This window comes from Molossus molossus, unplaced genomic scaffold (assembly GCF_014108415.1).
Source record: "Molossus molossus isolate mMolMol1 unplaced genomic scaffold, mMolMol1.p scaffold_m16_p_12, whole genome shotgun sequence".
NCBI lineage: Eukaryota > Metazoa > Chordata > Mammalia > Chiroptera > Molossidae > Molossus > Molossus molossus.
In genome coordinates, this window is record NW_023425347.1 from 76,188,893 (window position 1) to 76,205,663 (window position 16,771).

At 46.1% G+C, this 16,771-nt stretch overlaps 1 protein-coding gene, 2 non-coding genes and 1 pseudogene across 7 annotated transcripts in view; 3 read left to right on the plus strand and 1 right to left on the minus strand.

Moving 5' to 3' along the window:
* Window positions 1-1,030: 1,030 nt before the first annotated feature.
* LOC118627339 lies at window positions 1,031-1,133 on the plus strand. The gene has a single exon (XR_004959097.1). It is a non-coding gene; the product is annotated as a U6 spliceosomal RNA (small nuclear RNA).
* A 248-nt stretch (window positions 1,134-1,381) lies between these two features.
* Window positions 1,382-1,544, plus strand: LOC118627404. The gene has a single exon (XR_004959149.1). It is a non-coding gene; the product is annotated as a U1 spliceosomal RNA (small nuclear RNA).
* Window positions 1,545-6,755: 5,211 nt separating this feature from the next.
* LOC118626971 lies at window positions 6,756-7,381 on the minus strand (annotated as a pseudogene).
* Window positions 7,382-9,744: 2,363 nt separating this feature from the next.
* PABPC4 (poly(A) binding protein cytoplasmic 4) overlaps window positions 9,745-16,771 on the plus strand; it is a 31,574-nt gene continuing 24,547 nt past the window's right edge. For 3 of the 5 annotated variants that reach the window (XM_036256289.1, XM_036256287.1, XM_036256288.1), the window contains exons 1-4: window positions 10,145-10,817; window positions 14,143-14,336; window positions 15,179-15,294; window positions 16,510-16,649. In XM_036256289.1, coding sequence (XP_036112182.1) covers window positions 10,625-10,817; window positions 14,143-14,336; window positions 15,179-15,294; window positions 16,510-16,649 — 643 coding nt within the window. In that variant the 5' untranslated portion in view covers window positions 10,145-10,624. Of the gene's footprint in view, window positions 10,818-14,142; window positions 14,337-15,178; window positions 15,295-16,509; window positions 16,650-16,771 lie in introns of all 5 variants that reach the window. The other 2 variants (XM_036256285.1, XM_036256286.1) reach the window with 1 other exon arrangement.

Consider the following 16,771-nt stretch of genomic DNA (forward strand, 5'->3'; position numbering starts at 1 on the left):
TGCATTTATCTTCAGATAGAGTAGGAGGGACAGACGGAGGAAGAGAGAGAGAGAAACATGGATGTGAGAGAAACACTTTGACAGGTTGCCACTCACTCGACCCCAACTGCGGCCAGGGACAAACTGCAACTGAGACATGTGCCCCTAGCAGGAACCAAACCCAGGATTCTCTGGTCCGTGGGCTGACGCTCTAACCGCTGAGCCAAACTAGCTAGGGTTTTTTAAAATTTTTTTATTGATTTTAGAGAGAGAGGAAGGGAGAGGGAAAGAGAGGGAGAGAAACATTGATGAGAGAGCACATTGATTGGCTGCCTTCTGCACCCCCCCCCCGGGGGGGATTTGGCCCACAACCTGGGCATGTACCCTGACCGGGAATCGAACCAGCGACCTCTTGGTGCCATGGGTCGACGCTCAACCACCAAGCCACACCAGCCGGGCAATCTTGGCCTGTGTTTTGAGAGCTTGGTTTTGACCTCCTCTTTGGTCTTTTCCATCGGAATGTGCATATATCAGTATGCATTTGGCAGCCAAATAGACTGGGGATTCATGTTATAACTTTTTTTTTTAATCCTCACCCGAGGACATTTTTACATTTATCTTCAGATAGAGCAGGAGGGAGATAGGGAGGAAGAGAGAGAGAGAAACATGAATGCCAGATAGACACATGAGTGGTTGCCACCCACAGGACCCCAACCAGTGCCAGGGACAAACTGCAACCAAGGTACTTGCCCTTAGCGGGAACCGAACCCGGGACTCTGGTCCATGGGCTGACACTCTAACCGCTGAGCCAAACCAGCCAGGGCTCATGTTATAACTTTTGCAAAATTTGTCAGCAAGAAAAAGAACTCGGTGTGATGAAATTCTCATAAGTAATCTAAACGTAATTGAGAAAAAAATAAATTAAATAGATGTAAATAGAATAAAAGCTTTTTTAGGTGAACTTTTGAGCAATCATTATACTTTATATGTACTTGAAAATGGTTTCCTAGATCTCTTCAATAACTTGAAACATTAAAGCGTTGCTAAATCAGTGCTCGCTTCGGCAGCACATACACTAGAATCGGGACGAAACAGAGATCAGCAGGGCCCCGTGCAAGGATGACACGCAAATTCGTGAAGCGTTCTATATTTTTAAAAATAAAATTTTTACCCTTGAAAGGAAAAAAAAAAAATTAAAGTGTTGATAAATTAAATTAAATGATGGAAATTCATTGACTATCCAGAGCATTTCCAAATGAGACAAAATAGTGAAATATTCATCACTGAACATAGATTTACTTAGTTTTGGCTTCCTATTATAGAGGAGCTAAAGAAATTTGGGTCTGTTAGTAAATGTGTCTTGTACTTCCCTGAAAGGTTGTACTATGAAAAAGCATGTATTACACTTACCTGGCAGGGAGATACCATGATCGTGAAGGTGATTTTCCCAGGGCGAGTCTTGTCCATTGCACCACGGATGTGCTGACCCCTGCGATTTCCCCAAATGTGGGAAACTCCACTGCACAACTAGTGGTAGTGGGGGACTGCGTTCGCGCTCTCCCCTGGGGGGGGGGGGGGAGCATGTATTCTAGAAGTTATGGAATGTGTTTGTAAATTTATTGATCTAAAGAATACTGGTGTAACAGATAGTTTACAACTACTTACTAGTTTTCACTAAAAATTAAGGTTTCTAAGGGTTAAAAATTTTAATCAATGTGGAAGAAAATAACATATTTTCAGTAATAGAAATCTAGGTATAAAAATACATTTTTGAGAGAATTAAAAAAGAAAAGATTTGTCCCCAAAATAAATTTGTTGTTTCTGAAGGGGTAAGAGAACAAGAGACAAATGAAAAGGAACACAGAAACTTGTAGAAGGTTTGTGAAAAGAAATCTTGAGAAAGAAATTTTATGTGTGATCAAACTGGATAAGATTAAATGAATTTGTTAGAAGGGTTGTTTTAAAAAGCTTTAATATCAATAATGTACTTAAATTTAATATTCTCTTATCTGCTGAAAGGACAAAGTTTTCCTAGACTATTGTCTGCTCCTGATAAGATACTGTGAAAAGTTTTCTGCTGAAAAAGCAAAGATTTTAGTTTTACCAAGATAATTTTGTTTTATGCTGTCATATTAGGTCTCTGATTACTTAAGAAAACCGAACCCCCTCAAGAGTAAGAGCTAACTTTCTGTACTTGAAATGCCCTAGCTGACTTGCATGCCAAGGCAGCAGCAACGGAATCTATAAAGGCTGCGGCACATGTGGATGAAGTCCATTCTGCTTCTGCAAAAACAACCCCTCAATGCCAGACTTTGGCCACCTTGATGCCCGTGGAATATGACAACAGTCTGATACTGAATCAGAGAAACTAAGATGGGAAAACAATGGCTGTAAGTTAAACAAATAGTCAGGGCTATGGGAGATCCGAGACGGATGCTTGGTTCTTGGTGCGTGGGACTATGTTCAATCCACTGAGCCACGCTGACTGGGCTTGGAAGCTTGGTTCTATTAGGCTCCCTTGCAAACCTCAGTTTTTTGGTTTTTGCATCTTTTCATCCACCATAGTGCACTTAAGCGGGCCTTCACTCAAGTGCCACTTAGTATGGGTTATGAGTATGTTCTTGTTGTATGTATGTTTTCCAGATGGATTGAAGCCTTCCCCTGTCAAGGCTGACACCTTCACAGTGGCAAAGGAACTGTTAGAAAATGTGTTTCCCACATGAAATCTACCTTCCATACTCTCTAGTGACCGAGGCACACACTTCACTGAGCAAATCATACAAGTCTTGACAGGAAGTCTTACAAACTTCTTGGAATTATCACTAACCCTATTCCTCTCAATCATCCAGCAAGGTCCAGAAAACTAACGGAAAAATTGGATTCAAGCACAGTTTTAATTACATAAGACTGAATGAACTGATAAGAATGGTTACAGCCCTGGCCAGTTTGGCTCAGCAGTTGGAGCATCGGCCCTGCGGTCCAGAGAGTCCCGGGTTCGGTTCCCGCTAAGGGCGTGTACCTCCATTGCAGTTTGTCTCCGGCCCCGGTTGGGGTTGTGTGGGTGGCAGCCACTTGATGTGACTCTCTCACGTTGATGTTTCTTTCTCTCTCTCTTTCCCCCTCTCTCCCTCTCGCTCTATCTGAAGATAAATGCAAAAGAAAATTTCCTTGGGTGAGGATAAAAAAAAGAAAAGAAAAAAGAATGGTTACAATTTTTTTTAATTCTTACCTGAGGATATTTTTACATTTATCTTCAGACAAAGTGGAAGGGAGAGCGAAAGAGCGAGCGAGAGCGAGAGCAAGAGAGAGAGAGAGAAACATCAATGTGAGAGAGGCACATGGATTGGTTGCCACCTGCACGAACCCAACCGGGGTCAGGGACGAACCACAGCCAAGGTCCACGCCCTTGGCCAGAACCAAACCCGGGACTCCCTGGTCCGCAGGCCGATGCTCTAACCACCGAGCTAACTAGCCAGGGCAGATGGTTATAATTTTAAGACTTCTTGTTTGAGACATTGTTAGCTCTTTAATTTTTTGTTTTTGGTTTTCCAGCTATAAGTACAACTTTTCTCTCTTTTTTTAAAATCCTCCCTTGAGGACTTTTTTGCATTTAAGGACTTTTTTGCATTTATTTTTAGATAGAGCTGGAGGAAGAGAGAGAGAGAAACATCAATGTGAGAGAGACACATCGACTGGTTGCCACCCACATGACCCCAACCGGGGCTGGGGACAAACTGCAACCGAGGTATGTTCCCTTAGTGGGAACTGAACCTGGAACTCTCGAGTCCACCGGCCGATGCTCTAACCGCTGAGCCAAACTGGCCAGGGCAGCACTTTCCTCTGAAATTAACTATGACTTATAGCAATTTGGTAAGTTACACTTTGTAAGCAGAATTGAAACATCTTTTTCTCCCTACTTGATCCTTTCAGAATTCAGAAACTTTTGTTTAATTTTATTTTTCTTTATTGATTTTAGAGAGAGATGAAGGAAGAAGGAGAGAGAGATAGAAAAATCGATGAGAGAGAACATCAATTGGCTGCCTCCTGCATGACCCGCACTGAGGATTGGGCTCACAACCTGGGCATGTGCCCTGACCGGGCATTGAACCAGCGACCTCTTGATGCATGGGTCGAAGCTCAACCACTGAGCCACACCAGCCGGGCAAGGATATTTTTCTATTTATCTTCAGATAGAGTGAGAAGGAGAGAAAGGGAGAGAGAAACATTGACATGAGAGGAACACATTGACTGGCTACCTCCAGAATGGCCTTACCCCGACCAGGGCCGGGAGGAACTGCAACCAAGGTACGTGCCCTTGACCAGAATTGAACTCTCAGCTCATTGGTCCTCGGGCTGACACTCTATTGCCAAGCCAAACTGGCCAGAGCAATCCATTCTTTATTTTTATTTATTTATTTTTATCCTCACCCGAGGACATTTTTCCATTTTTTGTACAGATAGAGTGGGAGGGAGAGAGAGAAGGAAGAGAGAGAGAGAAACATCGACGTGAAGGGACACATCGAGTGGCTGCCACCCGCACGACCAACCAGGGCCGGGGACAAACTGCAACCGAAGTATATGCCCTTAGCGGGAACCGAACCCGGGTCTCTCCAGACCGCAGGCCGACGCTCTAACCGCTGAGCCAAACTGGCCAGGGCCCTAATTTATTTTTATTTATTTATTTTTATCCTCACATTTATCCTGAGGACATTTTTCACTTATCTTCAGACAGAGCAGTAGGGAAAGAGGGAGGAAGAGAGAGAGAGAAACATCGATGTGAAAGAGACACATCGAGTAGTTGCCACCCACACGACCCCAACCAGGGCTGGGGACAAACTGCAACTGAAGTACATGCCCTTAGCAGGAACCGAACCTGGGACTCTCTGGTCCGCGGGCCACAATCCATTTTTTTTTTTATCCTCACCCGAGGATATTTTTCCATTTTTTGTACAGATAGAGAGGGAGGGAGAGAGAGGAAGGGAGAGAGCGAGAGAAACATCGACGTGAAGGGACACATCGAGTGGCTGCCACCCGCACGACCAACCAGGGCCGGGGACAAACTGCAACCGAAGTACGTGCCCTTAGCGGGAACCGAACCCGGGTCTCTCCGGACCGCAGGCCGACGCTCTAACCGCTGAGCCAAACTGGCCAGGGCCACAATCCATTTTTAATTTAATATAGTAACTAGATCCAATAGATTCCAGTTTAGAGAAAATTTTATATTCTACTTAAAAACATGGGAACTATTTGTTTCTGATATGTGATACTTGAACAATACCTGGAAAATACTGAGTGTATTGGAGGATAGTGGACTACAAAGTCTGAGCAGATTTAATATAAAGTTTAATCTCAGCGTCCTGGCTGGTTTGGCTCAGTGGTTAGATCGTGGGCCCACGGACCAAAGAGTCGCTGGTTTAATCCCGGTGGAGGGCACGTACCTTGGCCATGGTTCGGTCCCCAGTCCTGGTCAGGGTTGTGCAAGGGGCAACCAATTGATACGTCCCAGAATTCAGAAACTCTCAGTGAGTATTATTTTCACGGCAATATTGCTTTTTGATAAGTTCAATAAGAATCTGTCCTTCTTGTAACAGGACACAATTGGAAACTAGTTATATACAGATTCAGGAACCTCAAGATATTTTGGGGACATGAAAAAGATAAGAATTAACCCAAATCTAAAGGTATTGCTGGCAAAGTCTGATGGCAAGACCTTGGCTTGGCTTTTCTGGCCTTGAGATGCCATTTAAAGTTCAATCTGTAGATTCCTAATGAAAAATTCCAGAAAAGCAGATTTAAAAGATCTATGATCAGATGCTATTTCTTGTTGTAACTATACAAATAACAGGCCAAGTTTATTAAATTAGACTTATTTTGCAAACAAATTAGTTTTCATTTGGCTATCTTTGGTAAAAATGGAGATTTTATTTTTTATTTTTTTAATCATCAGAGAGAGTGGGAGGAAAGGAGTGAGAGAGAGACAGAGAGAAACATCGATGTGATAGAGCCACATCGACTGGTTGCCCACACGGCCAGGGACTGAACTGCAACCGAGGTACATGCCCTTGACCAGGAATTGAACCAGTGACTCATTGGTCCACGGGTCAACGCTCTAACCACTGAGAAAACCGGCCAGGGCAAAATGGAGATGATTTTAGAGAGAAAATTATGTTTCACTAATATACCTTTGTGGATAATAGATTATAGTACTGTCCGTTGTCTTTTGAAGATTTTTTTTCTTTTCATTTAAGCATTTCAATAAATAAAGCATCACAGCTGAGATCTGAAATCAGTCACAGATAAGAGAACTGCTAGGCTCAAGTGGTGACCGTGAAGCAACTACTGCAGAGGAACGCATGGCCACGTGCACGCTGAGCCTACAGAGCAGAGACTTGCTGCAGGCACCACACACACCACCTCTGGAGAGAGAACTAAAGCAAAGGAAAAGCAGAAGACTGGGTAACATCCATGCAACCACCACCGGATTACACCTTCACGCTGCAGAATCAACTGCGAGTTGTGTTCCTTTTAGATAAACTTTTAGGTAGGTTCCTGATCACATTAAGTGAACCTTTCTCCCATTGTTAACAATTAGGCGAGGACATTAGTACAGGGTATCCACTGATACATAGAGAATATTAAAACAGCAGAGAGGAAGCTACACAGATCATTCTGTCTTCAAATATCAGAAACTTCCACGTCGGAGCAGTGCATGAACTCCACCTCCCAAAGGCTTAGTCCAAAAACTTCCCGTTGGCATTTGCACCAAACAAGCCTCCTCATACTTCTGGCATCATCTGCTGAGCTATGAGATCCAGTCGGCTTTCTAGGATATTGGAAACCTTTATTTTATGATCCCCATTATAGATCTCAATTCCACCAGCTATCTCATCAGGCAGGTAGGCTTCCTGATCAATTTGGACATCAACATCTCTTTTGGTGGCGGTTTTGTACACAGGGATTGCTTTCTGCACTCCAGCCTTTACCAGAGGGAAATCCTGTTTCTGGCAACAAACAATCATCCGGGGCTCCAATAACTGGTACAAACCCTGGAGGACAAGTCCATCCAGCAACTTGTTACCTAGTTGTATCTTTTACCACCTTGCCCAGTCTGTTTTGCTTCATTTAGTAGGTCTGTAATAAGGTCATCTCTCGCTCTAAGGACTTTGAGTCTTGCTTGATTCATCAAATTGGACATCTGCTGCTCTATCTGCTTTTTTTTCTTCTCATAGTATTCCACAATCTTCAGTCTCTGAGTTTGCACAAGACGACCCTTCTCAATGTTGAACTCTTCTTCTGCTTTTGCAACTATTTCTTCTGCTTTTTCATTGGCTTCCTGTTCAATAAAAGCCATCATATGCTTGATCTGTTTCTGCACGTCAGCATCGCTGAGGGCCATGGCGACGGCAAGGCGAGCCCCGTGGGCAATGAGCTCCAGCTCAGGCCTGAAGGAGACGGTGGAAGGAATTGGAAAGGGTCTTTTTTTTTTTTTTTTTATCCTCACCCGAGGACATTTTTCGATATTTTGTTCAGATAGAGTGAGTGGGAGAGAGAGAGAGAGAAACATCGACGTGAAAGCGACACATCGAGTGGTTGCCACCCACACGACCCAACCAGGGCCGGGGACAAACTGCAACCAAGGTACGTGCCCTTAGCGGGAACTGAACCCGGGTCTCTCCGGACCACAGGCCGACGCTCTAACCGCTGAGCCAAACCGGCCAGGGCGGAAAGGGTCTTTTGAGGTTTTTGTTTTCTACCCATAAACTGGACTAGATGCTGAATTCTTCTAATTTCCGCCAATATCTAGCTATGACTCTGCAAATGAATGTTTCCAATTTTCTGCCACCCTTCTAACTTGTAATCATTGAGAACTAAAACTGTCCTTTCCCCAAATCCATGCAAGCTAAAATGTGACAACTTAATATAAACTTCAGAGAAATTACCAGAACAGCTCATACATGGACAATCTTCATGCCTGTTGCAGATAGATCACCTGAGACATGTAAACTGTAGACCAGGAAAATTGATCAGACTGTAACTGCCTGCCTTCATTCCATCTAAAGATGATTCCAGACAGACATCTAGAAATCTCGACTGGCTACTTTGAGAACTCAGAAATGGGATTGCATAGTCTGTTCTAATCATTAACCATTGTTTTTCTTTTGTTTACATACAGATGCCTCTTATTAAATTCTTGATTGCTTGCACCCTAGGCCTCCCTCTGGGAAGTCACCTGCACCACTGTCTCCTGAAATGAGACACAACTGCTTAACTGAGCTGACCTATTCTCATGATTGAGACTGGTTTAGTGAGATATGGAACAATATATCAAACACAAGTTCTGGTATGTAAAACTTCTCAGGAAGTTTTCTGGTCCTCGTGCTGACACTTTACCGCTGAGCCAAACTGGCCAGGGTTTCTCAGGACATTTTAAAGGTGGGACTAAAGTCATTCAGAATAGGCTTCTCCAAGATATGCCATTGTGGCTCAGCTGGTATGGCTGTGATTGAGTGTTGACCCATGTACCAAGAGGTTGCAGGTTTGATTCCCAGTCAGGGCACATGCCCAGGTTGTGGGCCAAATCATGCAGAAGGCAGCCAATCGCTGTTCTCTCATTGAAGTTTCTCTCTCTTTCCCCCTCTCCCTTTCTCTCTCACTAAAATCAATAACGAAAAAAATAAGGTATGTCATTGTGGCATGCGAATTATTTTGAGCTGAAAGCAATCGAGATCTGCGGGCTCAGGAGAAAATTTTACCCCATCCCTTAAAGAATTTAAATAGGAGGTCTTGCCTATAATAAGAGTTATTACCAGAAGTCACTTTTTACAACCTATTGAAAGGGTAGGCAAACATCTAATTACTCAACATCTGCTCTTCTTGTCCTGCAAATGACCCTCTTCCCCTTTGAAGCCCGGAGGCACCTTACCTCATACTTAGCTCAGAATGTCATGTAAACTTTATTTCAACTTTCTGTCTCTGAACCTCTTCTGTGGGTCTGACTATCTCATGTATAGAGTTTCTATATGTACATATATCATTACATTTATTTATTTTCTCTTGTTAATGTTTCATGTCAATTTAATTATTAGAACAGCTGAAATAAAGTTACTCCCCCACAGAGCCTAGACACAAACTCCCTTTTACATAGAAACAGAAAGTATTTCTGCGCTCTTGAATGTCAACTAACTTTCCAGACATACTATTAACATGTAAATAGAGGGATGATGATATTTGTTTTATGAAACTTTACCAAAACTTGTTCATCTTTCTAGAAAATCCCATCACCCATAGATACTACTGCAGTTGTAGCTGTCCATGCCTGATTCTACAGCTAGGTCCCAGTATTCTGAAAACTTTAGAATGGTTTCTCCTACTTTGGGCTCAAACATTTACATATCGGAACATCTATGATATAATTATAATTTATTTTATGTCATCTTTATTTTAAAATTAAGCAGTCCATTGTTTATAAACATTATGCATGTGGGTGGGTTAAATTATCTTTGGGTTCTTTTCCCAGGAGAGGCAAGCTGTTGGCACCAGCATTCAATTGGCCACAGGTCCTTGGGTCTGGCACAGGGCCCCCCGCGGAGCGGTCCTCCGCGCGCCAGGGGTCGCTGTGGCACTGCGCAGCCGCGCCGGGTCGCTCTCGCGTGGCCGCCCCGCCTCGGGCCCCCGGGCCGAGTGGGCGGGCACGACTGCGCCCAGGTCGCGAGGCGCCCTTCGACCAGCAGCGCCCGGGGCGGGTATAAATGGAGCGGTGGCTCCCCCAGCCGCCTCTCTCCGCTCCGGGTCGCCGCAGCCTCTGTCGCTTTCGGGCTCAGCAGCCTGAAGAAAAAAAAGAGAAAAAGATAAAAAAAAACCCGAAAACGCTTTAAAATCTGAAAAAAAAAGAAAAAGAAAGAAAGAAAGAAAAAGCGAATCCTCCTCGGAGAGCCCGCGGGGAAGTCACTTTTGCACGCTTCCGGCCTGCCCGCCCGCCGCCGCCGCACCTGGGCGTCCGTCGGTCCCCGTCTGTCGGTCCGGTGGTGAGCCGCCCGCGTCCACGCGCCTCCAGTCCGGCCGCCGGCCGCGCCGCGTGGCAGCCCCTCGCCCCCGCCCCCCGCGCGCCGGCCTCCCCGCGCACCACGTGTCCGCGCTGCCCTTTGCGGCCCGGCGTGGAGGCGGCTGCGCGCTCGGCCCCCGCTCGCCCAGCCGGCACCCGCACCTATTTTGTATCCCGCTCCCCTGGCTGCTGTAGCCTTAAGTCGCCGGGAGCCCGAGGCCTGTATTTAAAGAGAAACGCGTGTCCCGGAGGCCGCGTGGGCACCGTTTGGTTGGCTCCTTACGAATTTTTGTAATTTGGAGGGAAGTCCCCGTCTTAATACATTTGTTTTTTGAAATTTGGAGCTTCAGACCAGGACAGCTGAAAATTACAAACTCCCAGGGAGGGCCATATTGTTTTTGAGAGCCTTTTGTCTGCGGTCTTCAGCCTCCAGCGAGCCGCCCCCGAACTCCCCTGTCCCCTCCTGCGCTGAGCCTCCAGCTTCCCAGCTTCGCTCTGCCACCTGTGCGCCGCGGCGCGGCCCGGCCCGAGAACCCCTTTTGTCCTGTGTGGTCCCTGTAAGAAGTCCTCCTGGCGGGGCTTGGGGTGGTGGGGGCTGGGGAGATGAACGCTGCGGCCAGCAGCTACCCCATGGCCTCCCTGTACGTGGGTGACCTGCACTCGGACGTCACCGAGGCCATGCTGTATGAAAAGTTCAGTCCTGCGGGGCCTGTGCTGTCCATCCGGGTCTGCCGCGATATGATCACCCGCCGCTCCTTGGGTTATGCCTACGTCAACTTCCAGCAGCCGGCTGACGGTGAGTGGAAGCCCCGTGTCCACAAATCCTCGGGATCCCAGGGGGCCCCAGGAGTCATCCACCGGGCAGGTCGCTACCCACATGGAAGGGGCGTCACGACAGCAGGTTGCCACAGAGTCCGTAGTGGGGAACAGGATGCGGGGCTTGAGAACACGGGATCCTGGCATCAGATGACCAGAGTTTCAGCCTTGTTTCCACCACTTGCTAACTGGGTGACCTTGGGCTGATTGGTGGTGGCAGTGGAGTTGGAACCCAAGGAGACTGAAACGGTTTCAGAGGGAAGTCACCGTCATTCCGTGTGTGTGGTCCTGCTCCAGTGGGGCTAGTCTATTAGCGAGACCCTTGCTGGCGAGTGGGCATGGACTGGTGCCCCTCACAGGCCTGCCAAAAAGGACAGTTGAAACACAATTCCTGCAAAAATTGTAGATTGCAAAACTGTTGCCCCTTCCCCTACTTTACTCTGGACTAAGAGTCTGTCTTATTTTATGCTGATAAGGTCTTTCAAGGAAGAATTGTGTGCATTAAACTTGAGCAAGCACTTGTGTGCACCACCAGAGCTTCATGTGCCAGGCCAGCTCCCTGGTCCGGGTGTTTGCAGCTAGGGTAGAGGAGTTCTTCACCCTGGATGAAGCCCTGGGCTGTGGAGAATGAGTCTCAAGAAAGTTTGGGGACGCTTCGCTATGGAAATCTGATGGGCTGGTGGGAAATATCATCTCACCTGTGAACAGTGCTTTACACTTGTCAAAACCCTTTACTTCATCCCATCTGGAGAATAGAGGACTCCTGAGAAGGAAAAGGGACTGCAGAAGGTGGGAGGCTAAGCTGGAACTGCCAGTGCAGTGCTCTGTGAGCCCACATTGGGCCTTGGCTTGGAGCAGTGGAGTGGAGAGGTATGCTGCAGGCGCGGTGGCAGGGGTGAGGCCAGAGGAAACCTAATCAGGGGCTGCACGTGACTCCGGACTAAAAAGGAACAACTGTAGAGATCATTACTGGGAGAAACAAGCCATTCTGTGGCAGAGGATCTCCAGGTCCCTATTTTTGTCCCCACTTTGTTGTCCATGAAGCACAGAGTGTCACTTGCTCAGGATGCAGCTGAGACCAGAGGATTGGACTTAAAATACACAAGGCACTGCTCCCATCAATTTAGTGTGCTGTGAGCTGACTTGTATCAGGCCACAGGCACAAAGAAGGTAGCTGAGGATGGCCTTTTTAGGTGGGAGTAGTGGGTACATTGGCTGATGCCTGCCTTCTTGACTCTTCTGAATAAAAGTTCTGTCACTTAGAGATAGTAGCAGGAGCCATTGGTCAGTGTGTCTGCCAACACATGCCTCTGCAGGACCTCTCCTTGCTATAAATAAGTGCAGTCCGATTTGTCAGACTAAGCTGACTTGCCTTCTGCAGTGCTGTCTGGAAATAGAAGAGGAGCTGTGTTGAAATGGGTTCCTTCGCTGCTAACTAATGAAACACAACATAAGTTGGGGTCCCAGGCTTTCTCTCTCAGCTGGCGATCACAAGCAAACGCTGCTGTGCTTGGACTTCCTGACTTGGAGCTGCCCTGTCTCCCATTTCCTGACCTCCTCCCCTCCCACACTGAGAAGTCCACCTGAGGAAGGTGGGAAAGGTGATTGGAAATTATTGAAAAGGAGGTACTCCCTTGACTGGGTGTACAGCTGAGCTCATGGAGGGGCCGTTAGGGAATTTTGTCCCCTTTTTAAGTGGGATGGTGCCTGAGGTAGGAAATCCCACCCCCACTTCCCATCCCTTCTGTGGAGGACATTCCTGGGTAATACATCATTGCATAAGTCAGGGTAAGTGGCCATTAGCTCTGGGTCCTTATTACTCAAGTGAAGAGAATTGCTCTTAACTGTAGGTGATGATACATTTTAGCTTCTGGTCCTTTAAATGGTTTCCATGGTGCACACATGGATTTGGTTGGGAAGCTAAGGAACCAACCTGAATGGAGAACTTGGTGGGACACCAAGTCATTTGAAGGCCTGGAAACCACCAGGTGCAGGGCCTACTTGCACTGTCTACTTAGGCAGAAAGGTGTTGCAGTTTTATCCTTGTTATTGTCTCATAATACAAAGAATATTTCCATGAATGACCATTAGTGTTTATCATTTTGATGATTCAGGCTTTTTGTCTGAATCAGTTTGTCATCTTTTGTCCAGCATATTCGTGCTCTGTGTACTACCCTACCCTCCAGTTAGTCAAGTCACTTAGTAGCTGTCTCAGTTATCAGATCGCCCTGTGGTAGTGCAGTGTTTGTGCTCAAGTAACCCTTATTTTACTTAATAATGGCCCTACAGCACAAGAGTAGTGATGCAGACAATTTGGAAAGTGCTTCATTTAAGTGAAAAGTTGAGTAGAGTACAATAAGATAGTTTGAGACAGTGAGATCACATTTTTATAACTTTCATTATAGTATGTTACTATTAATCTCTTATTGTGCCTAATTTATAAATTCAATTTTATCATAGGTATGCATATATAGGGAAACACAATATATATAAGATTTGGTGCCATCCATGGTGTCAAGCATCCATGAGGGGGGTGCCTTGGAACTGGAACAAATCCCCCACCACTGTTATCATTTGATCCTGGCGCCACAGGCTGTTAAGATGATCTTGCCTAACTCCCCACCTTACTCAACAAGGATGCAGACCCAGAGAGAGGTTGAGTCTTAAGCCATGACATAAATTCTTCGGCTAGAACTTATTCTACCCTCAGTAGCAACGCAGGCTAGAACAATCTGATGCCCTTTAATTTTTTTTAAATATATTTTTTTTAGATAGGAAGGGAGAGGGGGAGAGAGAGATAGAAACATCGATGAGAGAGAAACATCAATTGGCTGCCTCCTGCACACCCCATACTGGGAATCAAGCCTGTAACCTGGGCATGTGCCCTGACTGGGAATCCAACCAGCGACCTCTCTGTACATGGAATGACGCTCAGTCCATTGAGCCACACCAACCAGGTTGATGCCCTTTAATTAATTTATTTTTTCCCTTGATTTTAGAGAGAGAGAGAAACGTCAATGAGAGAGAATATCGATTGGCCACTTCCTGCATGCTCCCCGCTGGGGATCGGGCCCACATCCTGGGCATGTGTCCTGACTGGGAATTGAACTGGCGACCTCTTGGTTCATGGGTCAATGCTTAACCACTTAGCCATACCAGCCAGATGATGCCCTTTAATTTTAAGAGTTGCCTTTTGTCAGCGTGATTACCTTGAAAAGTTCTGGAGTTATCTATTCCTGGGATAGTGGCTGTTACCTTTGTGAGGTGTTTTATATCCTTGACTGAAATGTGTTTCTCTCTTGCAGCTGAGCGGGCCTTGGACACTATGAACTTTGATGTGATTAAGGGAAAACCAATCCGCATCATGTGGTCTCAGAGGGACCCCTCTTTGAGAAAATCTGGTGTGGGAAACGTCTTCATCAAGAACCTGGACAAATCTATAGATAACAAGGCACTTTATGATACTTTTTCTGCTTTTGGAAACATTTTGTCCTGCAAGGTAAACATTGATTAAATGATTTCAGCAGAATAATTATTGCATCCTGAAAACAAGATAAATACTAAACGGGAAACTGCCTTGGAATTGGGTGACAAGACCCTGGCCGGTTTGGCTCAGCAGTTGGAGTGTCGGCCTGCACACCAGAGAGTCCTGGGTTTGGTTCCTGCTAGGGGCACGTACCAAAAAAAAAAAAAAAAAAAGGAATTGGGTGACAGGGTATGGTAATTTCCAAAATTCTGGAAATGGCTCCTAGGCTTAAAAGTTCCCTGCAGATAATCTCGTACCACAGCCTAGCATAACTAGCAGGTGCTTTTGTGTCTTTGTTCTTTCCTCTGCCTGAAACATCTTTCTTGTCTTCTAACTTTGGAAAGCATGAAGAGGTTTCTCGGGTGGGGGACTCAGAACAGTGCCTCTGGTTTCCAGGAAGCTGTAGTCATCTTAGAAGCATAAGTTCACTTTCTTCCTTTTTTATGCACCTGTTTATGTGGAGATTTGTGTACAACTTGTGTGGTGGTTGTTTACATGTTTGACTCCACACTAGACTGAAATTCTGTTGCAGGCTTGGGAAATGATTTGTCTTTCTGCAGCACTGGTTTTGCACCAAGATCTCTCAGTGTTTTTAATGAAGAAAACATTTGGAATAGAAGCAGCCTAATAGTGGCTACCATTTGTAAATGGAACATCATTGGGTGCCTGTTAAGAAAAACCTTAACTGCTGTAGTCTCTTGCTGTTTGCTCATGGATGGGCTAGAGGCCTCAGACACGGGAAACCCTGAGGAAGAGACCCTCTAATCTCTGGAGCTGCGCGGTGGCACTAAAGTGGCCTGCCTTGTCTTTGACAGGTGGTGTGTGATGAGAACGGCTCTAAGGGTTATGCCTTTGTTCACTTCGAGACCCAAGAGGCTGCAGACAAGGCCATTGAGAAGATGAACGGCATGCTCCTCAATGACCGCAAAGTGTGAGTGTCCCAGTCCGGAGCAACAGCCATCGCATGAGCCAGCCGTGGCCCCACCTCGGTATTAACTGGCACACACAAGGCGGCTACTGGTTCTCTCGGCCTAAGTGTGGCCTGCTCCTACCTCTCCACTCCAGGGCTGGTGAGTCTCCCTGCTGAGCCATGGCAGCCCTTTTGACTCGCCAAGGTGGGCTTCCTGCCCAAGCCATGGCCTGCCTGCCGCCTCTCCCTTAAATGCATACGTCTGTGGGTTTTGTGAGCATCGGCAACTGGGGCTGGCTGGAAGACAGCTCTAAGCCCACTCTGAGCAGGGGTCTTGGCCAGCGGCAGAGTGGAGAGGGCCCTGGACTGACCAGGAGCTGTATATTAGCCATGAGACCTTGGTCTGTCCATGGGGTCACTTGCTAGGGCTGATGCCAAATTGTCCCCAGATCTCCACTTGGCTAACTTATGACTCGGTAGCCTTCTAACCCAAGGCTGGCTCCATAGTAATAGTTAAATTTGGTTACAATGGAAAAATCTCATCCCATTGCAGAAGATATTCATAATAGACCATGTTGCTTTGGTGTGGTTATTGCAGAATGGAGAGATGGGGATCTTAGCTAAGCCATGCAGGGAGAGGAGAAGGAACAGTCAGTCTTGGCAATAGTAAGCTAAAATAATTTCTATCCTTTGTGTTGTTGAACAGACCAGGGATAAGTTGCACTGATAATGTGTATGTGCCCAGTTGTCAAATCTCCTAAAGGTATCACTAGAAAGACATCTAAAGATACTCAGTGTGCGGATACATTCCTGTTAAGTGTAAACAACACTAAAATGAATAAAGTGAAAAATTAAAGGTAGTTCACTCCAGCAATTTCACTTCTCACATTAACCACTGTTAACAGTTTGGTTTGTATCCTTCCAGACCTTTTCTATGCATTTACATAGATGCACAGAAATGAACGTTTAAAAAAACATGGTCATCAGGTTTCTTCACGAAGGCAGTGTGATGTGGTAGGAGTAGCCTGGTCTGAGCCAGGAGCCCTGGGGCTGGTCCCTGCAGGACAGTCCTGCCTCTTTTCTCTTTCTGTGGGGAGTTGGGCATCTCTGAGCTTACTCTCTTGGTGGTTGGACTGGGACTTGTGTTTTAACCTCTCCTGTCAGCCTTTAACTTTGGACCCCTGGAAATCAAATTTTGTTCCTCGGGATGATCAGTTTCTTGTGGTTTCTTTTCAGGTTTGTGGGCAGATTCAAGTCTCGAAAAGAGCGAGAAGCTGAGCTTGGAGCCAAAGCCAAGGAGTTCACCAATGTGTATATCAAAAACTTTGGGGAAGAGGTCGATGATGAGAGTCTGAAAGAGCTGTTCAGCCAGTTTGGTAAGTTGGGTCCTTTACTCTATGTGTCCTCTCTCACAGTCCATCAGACCTGGACTTCATCTCTTTTTGTTTAAGAGAACAGGGCACCTAGACCCAGAACTAAAATACCTTGCGTGACAAAG